Source organism: Mytilus galloprovincialis, chromosome 6 (genome assembly GCF_965363235.1).
Source record: "Mytilus galloprovincialis chromosome 6, xbMytGall1.hap1.1, whole genome shotgun sequence".
In the NCBI taxonomy this organism is placed as follows: domain Eukaryota; kingdom Metazoa; phylum Mollusca; class Bivalvia; order Mytilida; family Mytilidae; genus Mytilus; species Mytilus galloprovincialis.
The window spans coordinates 45,051,176-45,076,426 of NC_134843.1; the positions used below are offsets into that span (position 1 = coordinate 45,051,176).

The 25,251-nt window shown below is 32.4% G+C and overlaps 1 protein-coding gene across 5 annotated transcripts in view; it reads left to right on the forward strand.

Annotated features, from left to right (window-relative positions):
* LOC143079699 (uncharacterized) overlaps positions 1–25,251 on the forward strand; it is a 123,381-nt gene that overhangs the window by 73,584 nt on the left and 24,546 nt on the right. For all 5 annotated transcript variants that reach the window (XM_076255202.1, XM_076255201.1, XM_076255200.1 and 2 more), the window contains 13 exons: positions 1,186–1,338; positions 2,099–2,179; positions 2,867–2,976; positions 3,527–3,650; positions 4,156–4,278; positions 5,023–5,124; positions 5,700–5,789; positions 7,012–7,082; positions 7,723–7,880; positions 8,229–8,341; positions 9,134–9,252; positions 11,166–11,303; positions 13,799–15,896. In XM_076255202.1, coding sequence (XP_076111317.1) covers positions 1,186–1,338; positions 2,099–2,179; positions 2,867–2,976; positions 3,527–3,650; positions 4,156–4,278; positions 5,023–5,124; positions 5,700–5,789; positions 7,012–7,082; positions 7,723–7,880; positions 8,229–8,341; positions 9,134–9,252; positions 11,166–11,303; positions 13,799–15,896 — 3,480 coding nt within the window. The remainder of the gene's footprint in view (positions 1–1,185; positions 1,339–2,098; positions 2,180–2,866; positions 2,977–3,526; positions 3,651–4,155; positions 4,279–5,022; positions 5,125–5,699; positions 5,790–7,011; positions 7,083–7,722; positions 7,881–8,228; positions 8,342–9,133; positions 9,253–11,165; positions 11,304–13,798; positions 15,897–25,251) is intronic.

Genomic DNA, 25,251 nt, shown 5'->3' on the forward strand with positions numbered 1-25,251 from the left:
TTCTTTGGAAATTTGCCAATATAAAATGTTGCTGATGAAGCTTTTTTTCCTTATCTTATCTAAAATGTTTTTAGATAATGTATGTTGGACATTTGCCAGACATGACTATGATGTCATTTTCTATTTTTATTTGCCAATAACTTTATGTAAATAACTTCATTGGAAATTTGCCAATATAAAATGTTGCTGATGAAGTTTTTTTTATTGTTTTATACAATAAACAATGTATATTCACTTTTACTACCAACCAATCTTTACCATTCAGTGATAACAAGCACTTTATTTTACATTTTAATATTTTATGATGTATTTAAAAGAGTAGTTATTGTTGCAAACTCCATTAGAAATTTGAATTGATATCAGTTTTGGAAAAAGGGAAACGGGGATGTGAAAAAAAAAGGGGGGGGGGTTAAATTTTTCTCATTTCAGATTTCATAAATAAAAAGAAAATTTCTTCAAACATTTTTTTGAGAGGATTAATATTCAACAGCATAGTGAATTGCTCAAAGGCAAAAAAAAAACTTTTAAGTTCATTAGACCACATTCATTCTGTGTCAGAAACCTATGCTGTGTCAACCATTTAATTTTAGATTTAAAAAGTTTGAAGAAGAAATCTTTAATTGATTTGTAAAATCTTGACATTTGTTTTGTGTAAAAAAAACCCATGTAATGTCAAAAATTTGATCACAATCCAAATTCAGAGCTGTATCACGCTTGAATGTTTTGTCCATACTTGCCCCAACTGTTCAGGGTTCGACCTCTGCGGTCGTATAAAGCTGCGCCCTGCGGAGCACCTGGTTAATTTATGGGGGGAAAATGGTCATTAATTGATGCAGGTCAACTCCTGCAGGTTAAAGGTTATTTGACTTAAGTATCTACTTAAATAGATGGAATGCCAATTACGTCATTGGAAGGGGATATGTTGTGTTTTGATAATCATGATTTTTATGTTCAAAAGAAAGGATTTACGAAATTGGAATATTGGTAATCTACTACTGTTACAAGAATCAACTCTATAAATGATCAAAATAAAAAAAATCATGATTATTAAAAAGTTTCAGATAACATGTTTACAGACAAAAGACTTTGTTCTATTTCATTTGGCAAATAGTGGCAGTTTAAAAAAAAAAAAAAAAACAAACAAGTGAGATAAAGATAGTACAGTGTCTATATATCTACTTTTAGAAAGAGAAAATAGTTATTGTGCAGAAGAATGAAAATAAGGAGATAGAGAGGTATATGGCTGAAGGATCGAGTGCTTATCTAAATGGTCTAGGGAAGAAAGCTGTGGCCAGTTATCAGAAGGCTTTAGATCTTCTTAGTAATAAAAAAGCAGAGGTTTGTTAATTACTTCTATTAGTATTAGAAGCAGTATAATGTTTAAAATAAAAATCTTAAATTAATAGTGTAAAAGTTTCTAAAGGTGAAACATCATATGCAGACCTTATAGAGGAATTCTGACCTGGTTTGCCTGTAACTAGTGATATCAATAGGAATCTGTGATCGTTTATTTTTTTAGGGTAGGAATTTTCACATCACACGACTTTCCTATGTTTTCCCTCTTTTTATGACAGTAAGAATTCTCAACTCTATCCTCCCTCCTGAATTCTTAGTAGTAGTGGCCAATCTGAAAATGGATCAAAACAAAACTATAATCAATTGAAAACCAGAGAACAATTGATGGTCTTTCCACCCAAAATAGACATATTTAGACAAGAAAAAATACAAATTTTTATTCTGGTGTTGATAAAAATCTTTGATTAAGCTGATTCTAAGTATATGTTTTTGATATACTTTTTGCTAAAATTAAGGGAGATAACTAGGTACTTCCAGTTTACAAAATGTTACTTCTAGTTACATATAAACCTTACTTCACAATAATTCTGATTCAACAATCTGCAACAATTATTACAACTCTAGGTCCTAGATCTTCCCTATATTTCATGTCTCAAAACAATTCCTACCTATACAATATTATTCAGAATCCAGAATCCCTGGAGCAATAAAAAAAAAGGATATAGAGAAATAAAATAGTGTTAGGATTGATAAACTAGGATGTGTTGTGTTAAAATGCAATCAAATTTACTCATTTTTTCAGGATTTTGGTTTAGACCAGCAAGACGTGGCTGTTTTAGAATATGCATATGGTTTAGCTGATATATCCACTGGAATTTATAAGGTAAGTATTGAATGTGGTATTGCTCAATCTTCTGAAACTAGTTTCACTGCAATAAAGCCTTTTTGTGCTAATACGGCGTAAAGCAAATAACAATCAATCAATCTGGAACTAGTTAGTTTGTATATAATTATTTCTCTCCACATATATGTTCTGCATGCATCTCCCACTATGTGAATCCACTTTCGCCATTGGGAAAATGATACAATGGTACAGGATATCTACAAAAAACTATATTAAAATTTTAAAAGGCGTAAATTCTTTAATGTGAAAACACGATGAAATTACAAAGGTCTTCCATCAGGCTGTATTTATATGTGTGGGTATGTAACGGTAAATGATTGACTTTTTTTACAAAATGAAGTGATATATTTATGTGAGTAACTTAAAAATGTAACGGTAAATGGTTGACTTTTTTTACAAAATGATGTGATATATTTATGTGAGGAACTTATATATAATTACTTGTTTGTAACCTCTAGAATCTACATTTAATTTTGGGGAATACATTTTATCCTTGAAAAAGAGGACAATGAGATTAAATCTAAAAAGGTCTAGCATTTCGTCAAATTTTGTGTGTTCATGGGTGTTAAAGGCCATTATTAGTTATTGACTTTATCTGAAGAAATTGAAGCAATAGATTTATGTAAGCAACTTCATGAAATCTAAATAAAAACTTTTATTTTTTAGCACATTTTGGATGGCATTGAAAGGTTAAAGAATATTACAGAGACACATAAAGATATAAGACTACCTTTGCCATACTTTGGGTTAGGCAAAGCTTATATAACTTTAAACAGGTAAGAGTAATTGTTCCATCAGAGACACATAAAGATATACAACTTCCTTTACAATACTTTGGGTTAGACAAGTTTTCATCATGATTGGTCCATGTAGAAGACTTTTGATTATTTCCCTGTAGTTTATTTGCAAAATCCTGTTTGTAACTTAACATTGTTTGTTAGATCATAAGGTATTGTGGATTCATTTAGTTTCATGGGTAACAATTTTTCGTGGATTGAGGAAAAGTTGCATGTTTGTGGATATTTGATTTCATGGTTTTGTGTTAGTCTGCAGACAAGCATTTAGAAAATTTGTTATTTGTTGTACATTTAATTTCATGGTTCACCTGTTTTTGCAAAATCTACAAAAATTGGTATCCAACGAATAATAATGAATCCACAGTGGTGTAAACTGAAATCCTAGATGGCTGTCGCTGCAGAAATACAGTCACAGTCTCAACAGAATAGTCATCTTTTATGAATGATTTAAAAGAAATAATTATAATAATAGTTTTAGGTTTGTCCAAATTGTTCCTTCATTTATTGTCAAAAGTATTTTTTTTATCAGATTTGAAGAAGCCATTGATCCCCTAAATAGGTGTTTACGTATGGCTGGTACACTCAAGTTAAATGTTCTCACCTGGCCAGGGACTGATACCAAAATGGAAGAAAGTATATCTGATGAATTACAGGTAAGAAACATTTCTAGTAATAAGCTACTTTGGTATCTTACATCATAGCATCTGCAAGAAAAAGTGGTTGAGTTTTTTTATGTTACTCAAGATCATGTCTAAAAAGTAAAAGATTATTGATTGTAAAGAACAAAAAAATATTTTTTCTTCAGTATTTTATGCTTCACATTGTACAAACAACATTCAATCAATCGAAATGAATAATTAAACATTTAAAATGTGTTGTTCTTAATTAAAGAATATAGTATGAATCAAAGAAAGTTTCTTTGACTCCCTAACGGCAAGGAAATAAAGAATAAGAAAAAACAATCTAGACAAATTTTGAGAAAAATTATACAGAAAACAAATTTTATTTTATTGAAACTAAATAACTGAAAAAAAAATATACTTAAGTTGATTTTGAGGGTTGTTTTATAATGATCAAGTAAAAACAAAGTAAAACTACCAATCCAGAAAATTGTAACAGAAGTGAAATTAAAAAAAAAACGATATGTTATAATTTCAGAAACAAGTGAAACAGTTATTGACCTTGACAAAATATCCACCTGTCCCTGATGCTGTATGTAAAATACACACTGACATGGAAGACTCAAGAGCTCTTATTTTCTTCTCAGATCCAGATTTTAAGGTATGTTGTCCGTTTACATCAAAGATTCTTGTCACTTCAGAATAGCTTGAAAGGTACTGTTAGCCACAACAGTGGTTCAATTTTTGATATTTTAGCCTGTTAACCCTCGTTGACTATCTATGTAATTTGCTCAAGGTTAATAGGATTTTCCTTTATTTTGTAAAATTTGAATCTCGGTGAACATAAATGTATCCCTTATTAACTGGATGGCTAGTTCATATTACAATTAGATACCTTATAGACATCTAATTGAACAACACAACTTATGTACTTCGTCCACAACAGATGGGATGTTATTAGGTTCAAGTAGAGTCATCGATACCACATCTTTTTTATATAAGGTTAAATGTCAATGAGATAGCTACCCAACAACAAGTTCAATAAATAATCAACATATATCACAAATGTATTTCTATTTAACTTTTATAGACGGAAAAACACCAATACCTTGTGGCAAGCTTAGATGTTCAAGGCTAGAAACTGTGTCAAATACCTAGCATTCGCCCCAACTATCAAAAAAGATTTAAACATTTCAATCTATAAAACAGCAACCTCTCTACACAAAAGATCAAAAGATATATGAATATCAACATAAAACTGAAAAGCACACGTTTCTTTGCCAAATGTCAACATACTAAAGATCTGCACCTAATTTCATAAAGGATATAAAAATACAAAGGAAAATAATACAGACAATCATAGATAAGCTTCTTGATGTATATTATAATGTATTATTTAATTTAGGGTTTTGTGAGAATTGTATGTTTAACAAGCTGTATAGTTGAGTTCCACAACCATTGTTGGAAGGATTTTAAGTCTAAATATGGGGAAAAGACTGGTGATAAAGTAAGTATGTCAATAGAAATTGTTTTTGATAGGGACTCGGCAAAAGTTTTGTTCAATTTGTCTGTATAAAATAAATGGTAAACAGTTGATATAAAGACATTGAAACGTGTCCAGAATGTTGGATAAATGCATTCAAAATTCTGCTTCAAACTTTAGTGAATTATTATAAAAACTTCCTTTGATGTAACTGATGAATTCTCAGGTTTCAGGATAAAACACTCAAGCTTTGAGTAATTCATAATTTCAGTAAATGCTATTTCACTTGCAAACATTTAACCGGTAAAAGCAGATTTTATTTTAGAGTACTGTTTATACAAAGATGAAATATCAGACATGATTTTTGTGTTGTTGCAAAGTTTGAATGAAACAATAACTGAAACTGATACCTATATCATGAAGATTTTTGCTGATTATCAATATCTAATCTGTATTTTTAAACATGAATGATATAGCCAAAATCATGTTTTAGGAAGAATCAGTTATGTAAGACATAAAGAAAAATATAATAGAAAGCTGCCTGATAGTTCTTTTGTAAGACAGGGTTACATATACTTATATTTTATTCTTTTATTCAGGATATTTTAGAGAAACCCTGTCCAACACCAGATTGTATGTCCTGCATTGTCAAAGTTATAATAATCAAACAAGACAGTTTACAAAAAGAGGTAATCATATTTTGATATATACATTGATTCCTGTTTATCATGAATCCCTAAGGGACTAAATATTGTATTTCAATATCTAGAAAGTTGTTTGATTTACACAGGTGTAATGAGTGAAGATTACTCATTGTTTATTCCTTTATTTATTAAACTTATAATCAATTCAGATAATATTGTTTGCATTTATTATTGGGATTTTTGAAGAAAAGACAAAAATGAGAGATTGATTATTGCTATTTCAGGAAAAATCTGCATATGTATCTGGTATGAAAATGCGATTTGTTATTATTGCGATACTCACCCAGTCATATTTGATAAAAGCTGTGGAATAGTTTCTGAAATTACAGTTTATAAATAAAAGGAGATGTGAAGTTTAAATCATTAGAAAGCAACCCTAATGACAAAAATAACCAAAATGGCCATGTATAGGGTAACATATATAGTCTTCTACAATAGACAGGTGTCCATACAATATCATCCAAAGTTTAATAATGTTGAATATATTAAACCGAATCATAGGAACAACTGTCAGACATCAACACCATATATTTTCAAACACAAATACATTCACTTCCTGAAGATTATCCTGACTTTGGACAGATACATTAATTAAAATAGTTTATTGAAATCTCATCTCTCTCTCTCTTTTTCATTTCATTCCATGGACTAACAAAATATTGTCGATGAACTTATAGTAAAATGAAGTTCAGGAAAAGTGCTTGAACTCTAAAAATAACGGTATAATAAATAATCAACAAATTGTACTGTAATTAAGAATTCTCCTAAATACTAAAATGTTACTTCTATAATGCATATATCTTCTGGTCAGGGCTTCCATCGATAATTCCATTTGTCTGTATATCCACATGTGTTACAAAAGCGAGATTGATTCAAAACTTTTAGTGAATATTTGAAAATGGGGAAGAATCATTCCTTATAATTTTGTGAATCAATTTGCACATAATATACACTAACTCCTATTGATTGGATTTACCTAAATATTATATGTTGTTGTGTAATCCCTGATACAATAATGGTCAGAAATATCAGTGAACAATGGTCATCCACCAAATTCTAGGTTATTAGATGATCCCACAGGTGAGAGTGCAAATTTCCAAGTGAGACCTGCAAAACACGGGTAAGTAGACAGGTATAAGATAGAGTAAACATACTGTGGTGATAATAGGTCAAATATGAACTGACAAGAAATTTTGTCTTTTCCTAGATAACAGCTGATAAGACTGAGCATGTTGCTTCAAAGCCAAAGAAGCCTGCACTTAAATTGCCACCATCAAGGTAAGCTTATTTTAGAGGTTGACTACCAGTATCAAATAGACTTCAGATATATTTATAATATAAAGCTTGAACATAGGAAGTTAACTAAAAAAAATTTACATGCATTGCCAAAGGCAAAAAGCTAATCTAGTTATGGCCCGACTCTTTCAAAAATTTTACAGCACTCACTGTACATTGAAAATTTTGTCGAGTGAAGGTAATAATTTTATTTTTTGTCTGGAATTTGATTATGTTCAGGTATAACATGTAATAAATTTTTACATCTGCAATTCAGTCAACTCCTATTTGCAGGTATTATAATATTATACATCACTCCATGTACAAGGGAAATTTTTGTCCCATATTTTTGTCTTTAGTGTGGATTAACTATTATTTGTTGGTTAACATGTGTCACCTAGGAAATCAACGAATTTAGTGACTTGACAAATAACAAATTTGTGAAAAATTATTTTGAATAGAGCAATTGTGAAAAAGTGAAATTAGGAATTTGTATACAATCTAAGAGGCTAATAAAAACTGCTGGTCATGATATAGCCAAGGAAGCTGAAAATGGCATAAAACATCAACTAACAAACAATAAAATTATTAGTTAAATTTGTTGTATTTTTCTAATCTAAATGATGTTATAAACTCTTTTCAGTCAAGATAAGATAGAGAAGAGGAAGGAAAAGAAAGAATTACGCAAGCAGAGAAAGAGAGAATCGAAGGAAGAAGCAGCCAATGATTTGATGGATGATATAGAAAGTATTAGTGCACTGCCAACGGTTAATGAACAATGCAGTATAACAAGTATTGAAGGTATTTATATACTCAAATTATTCATATAAAATTAGAGGAATTTATGTATTTTATGCTAATGACATGGAAAGCTGAATCTTCTCAAAAGGGATTTTTTTTATAAACTACATGTAACCCATATTTCAATTCTTCAACAAAATTTTGGAAAATCAATGGTAGATGGATATTCTTTTTTTGTTTAATGCTTGTTTAGCTGTTTTTCTTCCAGTAATTGTTAGTTTTTTTTCTGTGAGATTTGGAACTTTTGAAATCAATGTCAGTCTTGTTTTGCATCAAGCGTAACAGTCCTCTTAGTATCTCCCTGCTTTTTTCTGTATTTAGATAACCAATATTTACATTACATTACAGATCCAGTCAGTATTGATGCAGATAATGAGAATGTTTCAGAAAAACTGAAACCTGAGGCTGATGTTACAGTTGTAAAACAGCAAACTCAGGAATATAAAGGGAGCAAACCAAAGGTAGATGGGAAAACAATATAACATAGTGATATCAGATTTAACATTCATTTGCTAAAAAGATCATTTTAAGTTGGTAGATAAACAGAATTGGAAAAAATGACAAATATACTGCCAATTTTTTAGAGGAAAACATGAGAGGCCAGGAAAACTTGTACATTGTACATTTATTGAAACTTTATGCTGTTGATAGATATTAACTTAAATGCTATGTTTACATTTGTGCAGAAAATAATTTTCAGATTTGTATATTTTACAAAGCAAATAGATTTTCTTTTGAACTTACATTTGTAGTTCATATGAATTGATAAAGAGTATTTACAATTAAGCTCTAAACAATTTCACAATCTGTTATTAGTTTGTTTATTTATTACAGTTTCCAATAAAATAGATTATCAGCAACTACTATTCTTTATTTTAAGACTCAGTTATACAACTAGTCATCCATTGGGTATCCCATATTATGTTACAAAAAAAATCAAAATATATACATGATTTACTCGAATTTCAAATCGTATTTGGACATCAAAAATGATAGACAAAAGGTTTTTCAAAATATGTTTCATATGGAAAGATCTTAAAATTGAAAAAGTTCCCCTGTACAACCAAATTTTATCTTTAGAAGACATGACAACACCTTTGCTTCTTGTTAAGAAAAATTCCAGGAATGTTAAGAAAGACATAAATAAAAAAATAAAGCTATAAAACTATCAAACAAAACTATTATTATCCTACTTTTAAACTGGAGAGTGATATAGTAATCATTTATTAAAATCTTGTTATTGAATATTTTAGGCAACAAAGAAAAAAGCAAAGAAGAAGAAGGACAAGGGTAAACAAGTGTTAAATGTAGAAGTGAACTTTGGTGATGACGGTGATAAACAGCTTCTGGGAGAGGATTATGTTGAAGAAGAGTAGGTTCTCATTGTGTGTTTCAAAATTGACCATTGGCTTTGGGTTGATTCATTAAAACATACATGGTACAGGTGAAAATCACTTTGAAACTAGGGTTAATATCTATGGAGGCAATCTGAAAAATTCTCTTACTTTTTAACTTTACAAAATAGTTTTTTACATTCATCCATATTTGATATTTCTAAGTGCTTTCCCTTGGTTTCATGTCTGTTTAAATGAATCAGGCTTTTGGTATCTTTGCAAAAAAATTTTATGCCCCCTCCGCTACATTATTAAAATTTACCCTTGTCTGTCAGTACGTAAGTACGTCCCAGACTTGGTTTCCATTCTCTAACTTTAGTTTGCCTCGTCCAAATGTTTTGAAACATAAACACAATGCTTATTACCACAATAAATAGATCAAGGTTTAATTTTAGGGGTGTCACTTTTACCGTTCTAGAGTTATGCCCTTTTACAAATGAAAAAATGACTGAATTTTTGGTTTCCGTTCTCTTACTTTAGTTTGCCTAATGCTATAATACTTATATACAATGCTTATTTCCACCAAACACAGATCAAGTTTGAATTTTGGTGGTATCACTTTTACTGTTCAAAAGTTATGCACCTTTACAAATGGAAAAATTGCTGAATTTTTGTTTGCATTCTCTAACTTTTGTTTGTCTCAACCAAATGTTATGAAACTTATACACAATGCATATTTTGTGCTAATGCGTGGTAAAGCAAACAACAATCAATCAATCACAATGCTTATTACCACATAACACAGATCAATTTTGTATTTTGTGGCGTCACTTTTACAGTTCTAGAGTTATGCCTCTTAAAAAATGGAAAAAATGCTGATTTTTTGTGTTTCAGTTGTCTTATTTAAGTTTGCCTCAATTAAATGTTATATATATGAAACGTATACACAATGCTTATTACCACACAAACTCAGATTGAGTACAAATGTGGGTAGGGTCACATTTACATATCAAGTACAAATAGACAATTCAAGTTTTAATGTTGATGCATTGTACATGTGAAAAGTAAAATCAAACTCAGAGGAAAATCTAATCCGAAAGTCCATAAACACATGGCAAAATCAAATGACAAAAGGCATCAAAAACAAATGGACAAGAATTGTCATATTCCTGACTTGGTACAGGCTTTTTCAAATGTAGAAAATGGTGGATTAATATAAAAAAGAAGATGTGGTATGATTGCCAATGAGACAACTATCCACAAAAGACCAAAATGACACAGACATTAACAACTATAGGTCACCGTACAGCCTTCAACAATGAGCAAAGCCCATACTGCATAGTCAGCTATAAAAGGCCCGATAAGACAATGTAAAACAATTCAAACGAGAAAACTAACGGCCTTATTTATGTTAAAAAAATTAACGAAAAACAAATATGTAAACCTGGTTTTATAGCGCTAAACCTCTCACTTTGATGACAGTCTCATCAAATTCCGTTATATTTACAATGATGCATGAACTAAACAGACACAAGTTTAATTTCCTTTCTTTGATTTCTGACAGATTTATATCACTTATCTTTTTCCAAATATATTATTGGCTGTCAGAAGAAATTTTCAACTTGTGCTGAAAAGGTACAATTGAGAACAGGCCATGAAAATAATCAGTTTCTGGAAATGTGTTACTCAAAATACGATGTAAGATTTTATAACATGTGTTAAATGGCCTAAAAATTGAAGAATACAGAAAGGAAGTTCCCTTCCAAACATCCTAAAAAGATCACAGAAAAATGAAAATTTTCAGAAAGCATACAAAAATGGTCTTAAAATTTAAACCCCTTTTGATAAAGTCAGGATGATGAAGGCCATACAGAAATTGAAACAGCTGTTCGTTTAGAAAAATGTTCTCTGTCTGAGCCTAAAGTAACCTTTGAATAATTTGTTATTTTAGGAAGCTTTCAACACCAGCACCATCTATTCCTAAAGAGGAGGAATTTATCATGCAACAAAGTATAAAGAAACAATTCGTACCTAAGGCAAGTGCAGTTACACCTGCACTTTTCGACGAAATTGCAAAGAATTTGTTTTCGTAAGTTTTAATTCATTGTTGATTTGATGTATATTTATTTGTTTTATGTTATGGATGAATTGTGTTTAGTTTTATGTTATGGATTAGTGGTGTTTTTATATGCCTGTTTTTGAGACGTATTATGTGGCTTTCAAATAAAAGTAGTTTCTTATCAGAATTTATGACATTTATAAAGGGTATAGAGCTAACACTAGTCAATTGATGCTTAAATAGGCTGCATGTAGTTTATACTGAAATACAGGAACTATATCATCAATTTCCCAAAAATTCTAAATTATTCCAGATTCAAAAAATTCTTTTTTTCAGAAAATTTAGTGATTTAAAGTCATAAGATCAAACATCATAGACTTGAATATATTGCTCAAATTTAAAATGAAATCAATTATAGAGCCTGTGTTTAAACATTTCTGCTATCATAACTATGTTGATGGAATACTGGTTTTCCCCTGTCCATCCCATGAAACATTTGTCACAGTTTTCTCATGAATTACATATATAAATTTGGTAGCAAGCTTCCTGTGAGCATAGTATACTATATGAATCATTTTAACTTTCTATTTACAAAATACTTTTATATTCTTTCACGTAATGGCCATGAATGAAATTTCTTCCCATTTTTCTCAAGAACTACAAATCAGATCTTCCTGAAATTATGTATCAGTGTTCTCCCCAGGCCGTTTTAGCGTTGCGGTACCGCGACGTTATATTTTTTCACCGTGATGCTATAATAATTCCCGCGACGCTATAATTATTTTGAAGATGCTATTTTACCTGTCCTCAATTTCGAACTTTCATCTATTATCGATTATGATCATAAAAATTATATCACCTTTAATTGTAATCCCTTAAAGTCGGACACTATAGGCAATTAAGAGATTAAATAGCTAGGTGTTAATTGCCTCAGGGTGATAACTGTTTGGATGCGATTAGGGAGCTACCATTTGATTTTGAAAGGGGGGCTAGGATGAAATTTGAAAAAAATAGGCAGGACAGGAGTTTTGAGTTAAAAAAAAAAAGGCAGGATGAGACACTTGCAAAAAATAAAAGTCAGGACGACAATTTAGGTAAAAAAAAGTCGGGATAAACTAAAAAAAAAAGGCAGGACCGAACAGAGTGAAAAAGAAAAAGGCAGGACAGAGATTACAGCTTAAAAAAAATGCAGGACAAATTTTTTCATCCTAGCCCCCCCATAAAAATCAAATGGTAGCTCCCTTATCCCAAGCTGACACTTGTGACATGACTAATACCACGTGTCTGCAATCCCCAATTTCGACATGGAAAAATGCAATCACAAAACAATTTGAAATCTACGTTTTGTATTAAGAAATTTCAAAGCTTGAAACGATTATTATTTTTTTTAAAAGATCGTTTATTTGTGCAACTCTCCAAAAATTACTTTCTTTCTCTTCCGGTAATTCGAGAGCGAGAATTTTGGTTTACAGCTAAAATAAGTTTTTTTGTACTGGTATGGATAGTAAACCCCACATTGACAGAAACAAGTGCCTGTGCATAATTGGCTAAAGTTTATGTTTAATCCATTTAATGTATTAAAAGCGTCTTATTCATTCGTTTATTCTCTGACTCATTTTCGTAAATTTTTCTACGGCCGCCATTGCACATTTTTGTGTAAACTACGGATAGGAACCGGACGAGATATGACAAAAATACGCATTTTCACGATAATGACAAGACAGAAAAAAATATACCAAGAGAGAAAACTACGCATTAACAGACTATTTGTTAGATAACTTTGTTAAAAATACATATCATTTTAATGTAAAGATAAGAAACTACTGGGACTAAATTATTCATTGAGTGCCATGAAACAATGAATTTCATAAACATGATAAAAAAAAGTTTTTAAATTGATCTTTTTTTGCTACTTTTGCTACTTTATCTTTACTTAATATAATATAAAAAATAGTTAATTTTGTGTACAAATATTTAGTTTTGTATACATACAGGTTGCACTATAGGTATAATGAACCATTCATTCATTTGACTTATTGTTGGGTAACTGAAACCACATATTTATTTTTGTTTGGCACAAAAGAAAAAATATAATTCTGTAACTATAAATGAATAAAGAAAACATAAACTGAAACAACTGTTTTTGTGGTTATAGTTTAATTGTATTCTCAGTTATGAATTGAACAATATAAACTAAAACATAAAGGAAATAGAGCATCAACGCGACGCGTTAAATGACATTAAAAAAAATACAGTTATTTTTTTTTACGCAAAATGTGATGCTATCCAAAATTTCTGGGGAGAACACTGTGTATCATAAGATAATAATACATATAATATGTTTTCACATCTATCACTATTCAGTTTCCTGTTAAAGGATTACTCATTGCAAGATTATTATTACTCACAGCTCAACTTGATATTTCTGATGCTGAAGTTTATAGCAGATGCTTCAGTGGCAGTGTTGACAGATTTTTATTAAGTTTTTTCAAAAGTGTAATAATATTTACATTTCTATCTTTAAGATTTTTTGAGGACTTATTGAAAGCTCATGGACCGCTTCACATCAATGATGCTAAAATTACAACAATGTTGGAAGATTTCCCTCCTGATGCAAAAGTCAGGATTGAGACAGCTGGAGGTTTAAATAAATTTCTCTTGCAATCAACAAAATTTGCAATGCATGGTGAAATTGTTTGCATGAGAGAAGATGCTCATAAGGCTAGTAAGATATCTAGACAACAAAGTGAAAGTTTTGCCTCAAAAGCATCCAAGCTTAAATCTAATAGTGATACAACTCAATCTGGTTTACAAAAACAGGAAAATGTTTGGACAAATGGCAAAGTTCTGGAAACTAAGGAATTGAAGCAACAAGACAATATACCTAAGGTAGCATCAGATCCAGAACTTACTGACTTGTCAGGTATGAAAAGCAAAGTATCAAAAACATCATACATGGATACTCTAGATGATTTTGATTATCCAGAAATTTCTTTTGATAAAACTGTTGAACATTCCAAAAAGAATGTGGAAAAAACAATTGAAAATGTAAAAAAGAACTCGGAAAAAACAATCGAATATCCAAAAATTCCTGTTCCAGAAAAAAATGTTGAAAAACCACAACCTAGTGTTGAACGATCTGTTGCCATGGATATGGACGAGTTGGATGACATTGACTTAATTCCTGTTACTCGTAAAAGTAAGAAGAAAAAGAAAAATAAATGCATGGATGACCTTGATGATTTTGATTGGAGCATTTCTGAATCGGACAATTTCAAAGAAAATACTGCAATTTCAGATGTTGACAGTATTGGTAGTAAAGATGAGTTATCTAAAATTGTTGGAAGAGAAAAAATGGACTTGAATAAACTTGAGCGCAGAAATGAAAAACAGGAATTAAAGACTGAATTTTCAATGAGCCAAAGTAGTTCAAAATCTGACCTTAGTGAAAGAAGTGATTTATCTGCCGAACTTAAGGGTGTGAAACAAAAAATGCCAGAACTGAAACCACCTCCTGTTGCTAAAAGTATGTGGCCTACAAGAGAACGAACATTGAACTCTTCCCCAAATAACTTTGGGCCAATTGGTTCTCCTGTGCCTTTAGAAAAATGTGAAAACAGAGGTGAACAGTCTGATTCAGTTCCATCGTATACATCATATTTAAATGACAAAAACAGTTCATTACTGCTTATGGACACAGCAATAGCTGCTGAAAGGGAAAAATATAGGATTGATTCAAAATTAGTACAAGAATTGACTGATCAAGTGATGAATGATATGACGTTTGGGAAAAATTTAACAGAAACAGAAAGAAAAGACTTGTACAAACAAGTGTCTCAAGATATTTGGAACGATTTTAAACGAACCAAAAAAACTGATCAATGGACACCAAAAACAACTGAAACAGGATATGAATATACAGTCAACAAAAAATCTTTTAATGAGGAATACATGAAAAAATTTTACCAAAAGAAAACTACTGACCCTAATTTGAATTCTTTGTCATTTGCAGTAGTGACTTCAAGCAATTATTTGTATGGGGACACTACGTTTTCAAATAATATTTCCTCCGCCAATTCCGGATGGCCAACAAGTGTTAATGATTCATTAGGATATACAAACTATCAAACAAATTTGGCCTCAACAACTTCATCTTCTTTTTCACCATTAACTTCAAATGTGTCTGCGTTTCCTTCAATGACTACAACTCCATCGCTGTTTTCACCATTGACATCTAATTCTGGATTTCAATCTCCTTTTTCGATGGCAGATTCAAAACAAAATCTTTTTGGTAATTGGTCAATTGGAATATCTGTCACACAGACAACAAGCAGCTTTACATCTACATCTTCTCAGCCTTTAAATACTTTTCCAGGAAATTATACTAGTGATAGTTCTGTATTTAGCAACAGTTTTCATAAAAAATTCAATGTGGATCGTTCAGTTCAATGTGTTGTTGAAACATGCACCATAGCAATGAACACTGAACCTTATGAACCTTTGAAGGAAGAATTTCAACGAATGAAAAAGGAATATGATTTATTACAAGGAGACTTGACAAGTGCTTTGACACAAAAACAAGAGCTTGCCTCACATGTTCAGGAGCTGAACCACAGATTTAAGGTAAGTCTTGGGTTTTTTATTAAATGAACTGTGTGCACAGTCAAATAATATTGGAAAGCCAGAAACTTATTTCATAAAAAAATGCTCAAAATATTGGTGTTTGCTTTACGCCGCATGAGCACAAAAAGCTATATCACAGCGAGAGCTAATTCAAATATTTGAACAACTTACATCAAAATATGTAAAAAAATTAATTAAAACCACAATAAATTTATGACAAAATGTGGTCTTCATGGTTTTAGCAAGTTGTAAACGGCACACTTTCAGTAAAACAAATAATATGTGTAATGGCATTACTGGCCTTAGTGATTAGACAATATTTTCTGGACCACTGAAAATGTATATATAATGTATATGTATATGTTCTCAAAATGTGAGCCTTTGTTGTATGTGAAAGACGCAAGTCCTGTTAGTTCTGTTTTGAATGATATTATGTTTATTTTACATGTATTATTTATTTGTTTTTATTTTTAAAAAACACCAATAAATTCAATCTTACAGTTTCAGACTATGTTACCAGTAAGATTTTTTTGTTTGATATCAAAATTCAGAGCATGAAGAAAGTAAAATTGTTGTCAAATCTGTGTGTGTATATACATGTATATTATCATGATTATAAGGAATCACTGACTTGTTTTAATATTGAATTTAATTGTAGTGTTTAAATGTCTTCTTGTAGTATTAGGATTAAACTAAAAATTTAAATTTATTAGTCTTGCAGCAGTGTTTTTTTTCCTTTTGCCTTATTCATGTATTCAGATATTGTTTCTTGATTTCTATAATTATGTTCATAAAAATGTCCTTCGAAATTTGGTCAGATCAAAACTTTTAATACATTGTTCATTGTCCCCGTCCACTTGTGCCACTAATCATGCTAATACACCTCCTACAATGCAATCTTTGTTGTAAACAGGATCTGATTTTCATTTTGACTTCAATACTGAACATAATATTTTTTAATTATATTATTTCATACTTTAAAACAATAAAATCGAAAAATGACTTTTGTTAAAAGTTGAAATGAAGATTTTATGCAAAAATTAGGTGACTGCTGATGACAGCATCAGACAGGTCACCATTGATTGAGTTAAATTATATAGAGACAGACTGCGCCAAAAACTTTTTCCTCTGCTAGTCCGGAAACTATATATCAAAGCTTAGTCCCTATATGACTATATTTTCAAAATTAAATTTTCACTAGTCCGAAACAATATATACTAGTCATGCTAGTCTGGGGGATCGGACTTGTGGCTAAGGGTGCAGACTGTAGAGAAAAAGTTTGAGAGGATCTGAAAGTGACTGTTCAAGACTGTGACCATTAAGGTTTGGTTGTAGTCCAGAGTATTGATTCTATTTAGTGAAATACAAAAAATGGCAAGTTAATTTGTTAATAATGTTAAAGTTACATTTCTTAAAATTTACAATAAATTATTAAAATTTCTAAGAATCTGGTTAGTTAATAATTGCTACGACCTTTAAGTGAATGGTCATTGTATGAAGGATTTACTGAAACAGGTAAAATTTTAGTTCCTAAATGTTTTATTTTGCTTATATTTTGTAAGTTTACTAAGGCCGTGTTCACACCAAACGCCATGTACAGTAAACTTGTTTACAATTAGTTTAACGTACTGGCCATTGGTTTCACATTAAATTTGTTCACATCTATACACCTTGTTTAATTACCTGTACATAAGATTTGTTCACATTTCTAAACTCTATGTCATTTAAATGTTCATTACGTAGTACCGAATGTAAAGTTTTCGGACAACTTTTCTAGCAGTAAGGAAACGACCATTTGACTTCAAATCGGGGGGGGGGGTGTATCGATGGAAATATTCCGAACCCCAATTGGATAAAAAAAAAAAGGTCCCACAGATGATACAAAAATATTCTGAATCAAGAGTTTCCCCATACATTATAGTGTTAAATGTTGAAAAAAAAAATTGATTACAAGCATCGAAAAAAGAAACGGAATAAAACGTTTGCGCGGAAAAATTTCTGGCTCAGATAAATTATCAAAATACCCCCCCCCCCCCTTCTCCACCCCCCCCCCCCCCCCCCCTTTTCCTTTTCTTAAGTTAAGTGGTTGTTTCTTTATGAAAGCCATTTTGCTGATTTGCAGTAGTTTAAAAATAATAAAGATGGTTCATTTAAGCAATAGAAAACGTAGGCTGCAGCAGCGTGCTTACAGGCGAAGAATATTTCTTCTCCAAGGAGTATTTGGCAAAGGAGGGGGTAATGTTTTTTTTGTTTTTTTTTGTTTTAAAGGTATTTAACGGATCCGAGATACATGTACTAGACAAACAATACATTTACCTCACACTTTTTAAGTGATGCATTTATGAGTGAATCGTTGTTTGAGTAGACCAGTGGCAAACATTTCTGTGCAAGTCAAGTCGATTCGGAAAGAACTTAATTTTCAAATGAATTATGTGTTCGGCAATGATGCTGCTTTGAGTCTTGATAAGGGCTTAATAAAGCTTGGTTAAGTTTAAAAAAAAAAAAAAAATATATATCAAGTTTTAACAAATATTTCCGTAAAGAACTTTATTAATAATTGTTATAAATATCAATCTTATTCAAAAATTGTTTCTTCCTTAAATATACACGGTGAAACTAATGTTTTAAATGCCTAGTTTTGTGTACACTTAATCTACACAAGGCCTACATCGAGTATCGACTGCATTTAGACAAAACATGTTTTACACTACATGTAAACATTGAATTTTATCAATGGGAACGTAATTTTGTTGTCGAGCCTGCAACTTTTGTTGCAGAAAGCTCGACATAGGGATAGTGATCCGGCGGCGGCGGCGTTAGCTCACTTCTTAAAAGCTTTATATTTTAGAAGGTGGAAGACCTGGATGCTTCATACTTTGTATATAGATGCTTCATGTTACAAAGTTTCCGTCAGTCACATGTCCAATGTCCTTGACCTCATTTTCATGGTTCAGTGACCACTTGAAAAAAAAGTTCAAATTTTTAGCTCACCTGGCGTCCGGCGTCCGTCGTCCGTCGTCGTCGTCGTCGTCGTCCGTCTTAGTTAACTTTTACAAAAATCTTCTCCTCTGAAACTACTGGGCCAAATTAAACCAAACTTGGCCACATTCATCATTGGGGTATCTAGTTTAAAAAATGTGTGGCGTGACCCGACCAACCAACCAAGATGGCCGCCACAGCTAAAAATAGAACATAGGGGTAAAATTCAGTTTTTGGCTTATAACTCAAAAACCAATGCATTTAGAGCAATTCTGACATAAGTAGAATTGATTATCAGGTCAAGATCTATCTGCCCTGAAATTTACAGATGAATCGGACAACCTGTTGTTGGGTTGCTGCCCCTGAATTGGTAATTTTAAGGAAATTTTGCTGTTTTTGGTTATTATCTTGAATATTATTATAGATAGAGATAAACTGTAAACAGCAATAATGTTCAGCAAAGTAAGATTTACAAATAAGTGAACATGACTGAAATGGTCAGTTGACCCGTCCCCTTTAGGAGTTATTGCCCTTTATAGTCAATTTTTAACCATTTTTCGTAAATCTTAGTAATCTATTACAAAAATCTTCTCCTCTGAAACCACTGGGCCAAATTAAACCAAACTTGGCCACAATCATCATTGGTGATTCAATTTTAAAAAATGTGTGGCGTGACCTGGCCAACCAACCAAGATGGCCGCCACAGATAAAAATAGAACATAGGGGCAAAATTCACTTTTTGGCTTATAACTCAAAAACCAAAGCATTTAGAGCAAATCTGAAGTAAAATTGATTATCAGGTCAAGATCTATCTGCCCTGAAATTTTCAGATGAATCGGACAACCTGTTGTTGGGTTGCTGCCCCTGAATTGGTAATTAAGTCTCCCAAACAAAGTTTGGAGACTTATTGTTTTTGCTCAGTTCTTATTATTTTTATTATTCTTCTTCTTTTTATGGCACCCTCAACGGAGTTGGGGTGACATATTGTTATTGTTCGTTTCTTTTTTTTCTTATTATTTTTATTATTTTTATTCTTCCACACTTTTTGTCCAAGACAGTTCTCGGAATTGGATGGACCAATCTTGATGGAACTATGCTATAATGTTGTCCACCATGTGAAGTTGTGCACCTGACTTTGGAATGTGCAAGATGGCCGCGGTTACCATGGAAACTGAAAAAATGTAAAAAAAAATCAAAATTCTAACTCTTTCGTTAAAAGAGCCAACCTTATGGAACTTTGTGCAAATGTTGGTAGTGAGTCCCCGAGGTACCAACAATACTTAGAAATTCCGAAATGGCTGCCATTGCCATGGAAACAGGACAAATGTTTAACATAGAACATTCCAGAACATCAATGTTAAATTTATTCTAGAGACATTTAATGTTAAATGATGGTAAATAATTATGGTGAGAACAAATTGCAGCATCGGGTTGACTTAGGAATTTCCAAAATGGCCGCCGTTACCATGGAAACAGCAAAAATACGAAAAACTTCAAAATGCTTCAAATTTTTTGAAACTTATAACAAATGTTGCTTAACTAATGTAGACCTGACTTTTGAGTTTAGAATTTCCAAAATGGCCGCCGTTACCATGGCTACTGCTCACCTGGCAATAGGGGAAGAGTGCCATCCGCTATTGCTTGCAATCGCAAATCTAGTTATGGCACCCTCAACGGAGTTGGGGTGACATATTGTTATTGTACGTTTCTTTTTTTTCTTATTTTTATTCTTCCACACATTTTGTCCACGCTATTTCTCGGAATTGGTCAGACCAATGTTGATGGAACTATACCATAATATGAACCGCCATGTGAAGTTGTGCAAGAGATATGGAATGGTAAAAAATGGCCGCCGTTACCATGGAAACTAAAAAAATGTAAAAAAAAATCAAAATTCTAAATCTTTCGTTATAAGAGCCAACCTAATGAAACTTTATGTAAATGTTGACAGTGGTGCCCTGAGGTACCAACAGTACTTAGCTTCCGCAAAATCTCTACCATTGCCATGGAAACTGGAGAAAAGTTTAACATTGAACCTATGGGAAAAAACATCAAACCAGTCTTTTCTTAAGGAATATAAGATCAAATTCAAAGAAACTTTATGAATATATAACATGGCATAAGTCGATGTTGAAACTGTAGTTGGAATTTTCGAAATGAACACTGTTACCATGGAAACTGCAAAAATGTAAAAAAATCTCAAAATGCGCCAAACTTAATGAAACTCATTATAAATGATCAATGTCAAGTAAAGATAACACATTGGACTTCGGAATTTCCAAAATGGCCGCCGTTGCCATGGAAACTACAAAAAATTCAAAAATTTCAAAATGCTCCAAAATTAAGGAAACTTTACAACAATGTTAACAGACATCTATAGATGCGGTCTTTGACTTTGAAATTTTCAAAATGGCTGCCGCTCACCTGGCAATAGGGGAAGGGTGCCATCCGCTATTGCTTGCAATGGCAAATCTAGTTATTTTTATTTTTCTTCCACACATTTTGTCCGCGCGAGTTCTCAGAACTGAACGGACCAATGTTTATGGAACTCAACTATAATGAAGAACCCCACTTGAAGTTGTGCACCTTGCTATGGAATGGTAAAAGATGGCCGCCGTTTCCATGGAAACAGTAAAAATGCGAAAAAAAGTGTTCCAAACTGGAAGAAACTCCTCAGGAATGTTAACTGGCATGTTTTGATTTCCAGTTTGACTTTGGAATTTTCAAAATGGCTGCCGTTACCATGGAAACAGCTAAAATATCAAAAATTCTAACTCTTTCGTTATAAGATCCAACTGGATCAAACTTTATGAAAATATTCTCCAGTATGCCAAGATGTCAAGACAATATTTGGATAGTTCAAAATGGCTGCCGTTGTCATGGAAACTGGGGCCAAGTTTTGCATTGACCCTATGGAAAAATGCATAAAATCAGCATTTTCTCAGAGAATAGTGTAGCAAAGTAAATGAAACTGTATTGATATATAACATGACATGTGGCAATGAGATGTCTGCTTTTAGAATTTTGGAATTATCTACTGTAACCATGGTTGCAGAACAAATGTTCAAAATTTCCAAAAAAAATAAAGTGCTGCAAACTGGATGAAACTTTACAGAAATAGTGGCTGACATGTGGGGAGTTGCATTTTGAAGTTGGAATTTCCAAAATGGCCGCCGTAACCATGGAAACAGCAAAATTGTCCAAAATTTCAACATGCTCCAAACTTAATGAAATTTTACAAAAATGATGACTTGCATGTGTAGATGCACTCTTTGACTTTGGAATTTTAAAAATGGCTGCCGCTCGCCTGGCAATGGGGGGACGAGGGTGCCATCCGTTATTGCTAGCAATTACAAATCTAGTTCTTTTTCTTTTTCTTCCGCCACTTTAAAAAATGAACTTGTCCGCAGCGTTTCTCCAAAACCACTTGTCAGATTTACTTAGGGTTTCATAAAATGGTAGACTAATATGTCTAGGTGAGCCATCAATCTTTCGTTTGTGCATTGGGGTCTATTAAGGGGTATTTTGGGGGGTAGAAAGCAGGGAGGGTTTTACTATAGAACCCTATGGGATTTTATTTTCAAAATTTTTTAAATGAATATAACTTGAAAACTATAAGTGATAGATACATACAGTCTTCAGAAATGATAATAGGACAATAAAATAATTCACATGAAATATAGGGGGATGCCCTGGGGGGTCATCCCCACCCCCTTCAATTTGAGAATGTGCTATTATCTTGTAAACAGTCCAGATCCCCACCCCTAAACCATATATATTCTTGTGGGGGACAATAAAACAAATCAAATGAAATAAAAAAGAAGTCCCTGGGGGGTCACCCCACCCCCTCTTGTTGGAAAACTTTTAAACGGTCCAGATCCCCACCCCTAAACCATATATATTCTTGTAGGGGACAATAAGACAAATCAAATGAAATAAAAAGAAAGTCCCTAGGGGGTCACCCCACCCCTTCTTGTTTGAAAACTTGTAAACGGTCCAGATCCCCACCCCTAAACCATATATATTCTTGTAGGGGACAATGAAACAAATCACATGTAATTAGATGGAAGTTCCTGGGGGTCACCCCTACCCCGTTCAATTTGAGAATGTACTATTATCTTGTAAACAGTCCAGATCCCCACCCCTAAACCATATATATTCTTGTAGGGGACAATAAAACAAATCAAATGAAATAAAAGGGAAGTCCCTAGGGGGTCACCCCACCCCCTCTAGGTTGACAACTTGTAAACGGTCCAGATCCCCACCCCTAAACCATATATATTCTTGTAGGGGACAATAAAACAAATCAAATGAAATAAAAGGGAAGTCCATAGGGGGTCACCCCACCCCCTCTTGTTTGAAAACTTGAAAACGGTCCAGATCCCCACCCCTAAACCATATATATTCTTGTATGGGACAATAAAACAAATCACATGAAATTAGATGGAAGTTCCTGGGGGTCACCCCCACCCTGTTCAATTTGAGAATGTACTTTTATCTTGTAAACGGTCCAGATCCCCACCCCTAAACCATATATTATCTTGTAGGGGACAATAAAACAAATCAAATGAAATGTAGGTAAAGTCCCTGGGGGTCACCACCACCCCTTCTGTTTGAAAACTTGTAAATGGTTGAGATCCCTACTCGTAAGCCATATATATTTTTGTATGGGACAAAAAATCAAATCAAATGAACATGGGACCATATGAATGGGGAGTTATCGGAGCTTTGTTTGGGAGACTTCGTAACAGCATCCTGTTACAATTACTTCTTGTTTTAAGAAAATTTTGTTGTTTTGGTTATTATCTTGAATATTATTATAGATAGAAATAAATGAAAACAGCAATAATGTTCAGCAAAGTAAGATTTACAAATAAGTCAACATGACTGAAATGGTCAGTTGACCCCTGTAGAAGTTATTGCCCTTTATAGTCAATTTTGAACCATTTTTCGTAAATCTTAGTTATCTTTTACAAAAATCTTCTCCTCTGAAACTACTGGGCCAAGTTCATTATAGATAGAGATAATTGTAAGCAGCAAGAATGTTCAGTAAAGTAAGATTTACAAACACATCACCATCACCAAAACACAATTTTGTCATGAATCCATCTGCGTCCTTTGTTTAATATTCACATAGACCAAGGTGAGCGACACAGGCTCTTTAGAGCCTCTAGTTTGTAATGTTGAATTCTCTCTTATTATAAGTAATAGGATAACTATATTTGATATGTGCGTACCTTGCAAGGTCCTCGTGTCTGTCAGACAGTTTTCACTTGACCTCGACCTCATTTCATGGATCAGTGAACAAGGTTAAGTTTTGGTGGTCAAGTCCATATCTCAGATACTATAAGCAATAGGGCTAGTATATTTTGTGTATGGAAGGACTATAAGGTGTACATGTCCAACTGGCAGGTGTCATCTGACCTTGACCTCATTTTCATGGTTCAGTGGTTATAGTTAAATTTTTGTGTTTTGGTCTGTTTTTCTCATACCATATGCAATAGGTCTACTATATTTGTTGTATGGAATGATTGTTAAGTGTACATGTCTAGCGGGCAGATGTCATGTAACCTTGACCTCATTTTCATGGTTCAGTGGTCAAAGTTAAGTTTTTGAGTTTTGGTCTTTTTATCTAATGCTATATGCCATAGGTCAACTATATTTGGTGTATGGAAATATTTTATGATCTTTATGTCAATCGAGCAGGTTTTATTTAACCGTGACCTCATTTTCACGGTTCATTGCACAGTGTTAAGTTTTTGTGTTTTGGTCTATTTTTCTTAAACTATAAGTATTGTGTCAACTATATATGTTGTATAGAAGCATTGTTAGCTGTACCTGTCTGCCTGGCATGGTTCATCTGACCTGGACCTCTTTTTCAAGGTTCATTGGTCTTTGTTTAGTTATCTTGGTTAATGTTAAGTTTATGTGACAGTTGTAGTAAAGCTTAGCTTTATACTTAGGACTATCAACATAATATCAATGATTAGTATAGAAGGCGAGACATTTCAGCGTGTGCACTCTTGTTTAGTTTACGTGTGTGTTACACTTACACAACACCGAGGTTAGGTCAATGTGAACACGGCCTAAAATACACAAAGGAAATCTTATCAAGATTAAACTGTTTGTTGTTATATGTTTTACATGTATGTAAAATATTTCCCAATTTTTATATTCCTGTGCCCTTGTATGTAAGTTTTGTACATGTACGCATGAATGAACAAGTTGTGTTCATGTTTAAATCTATACCTGATTGGTATAAAGTCTCAAGATGAATAATTGTTGGTAAGGTAAAGATCAATAGAGTAGCAACCTAAGAACTGAAATAGACAGCTTAACCTTCCTATCCAACCATTAACCTACAGGAATGAAAAAT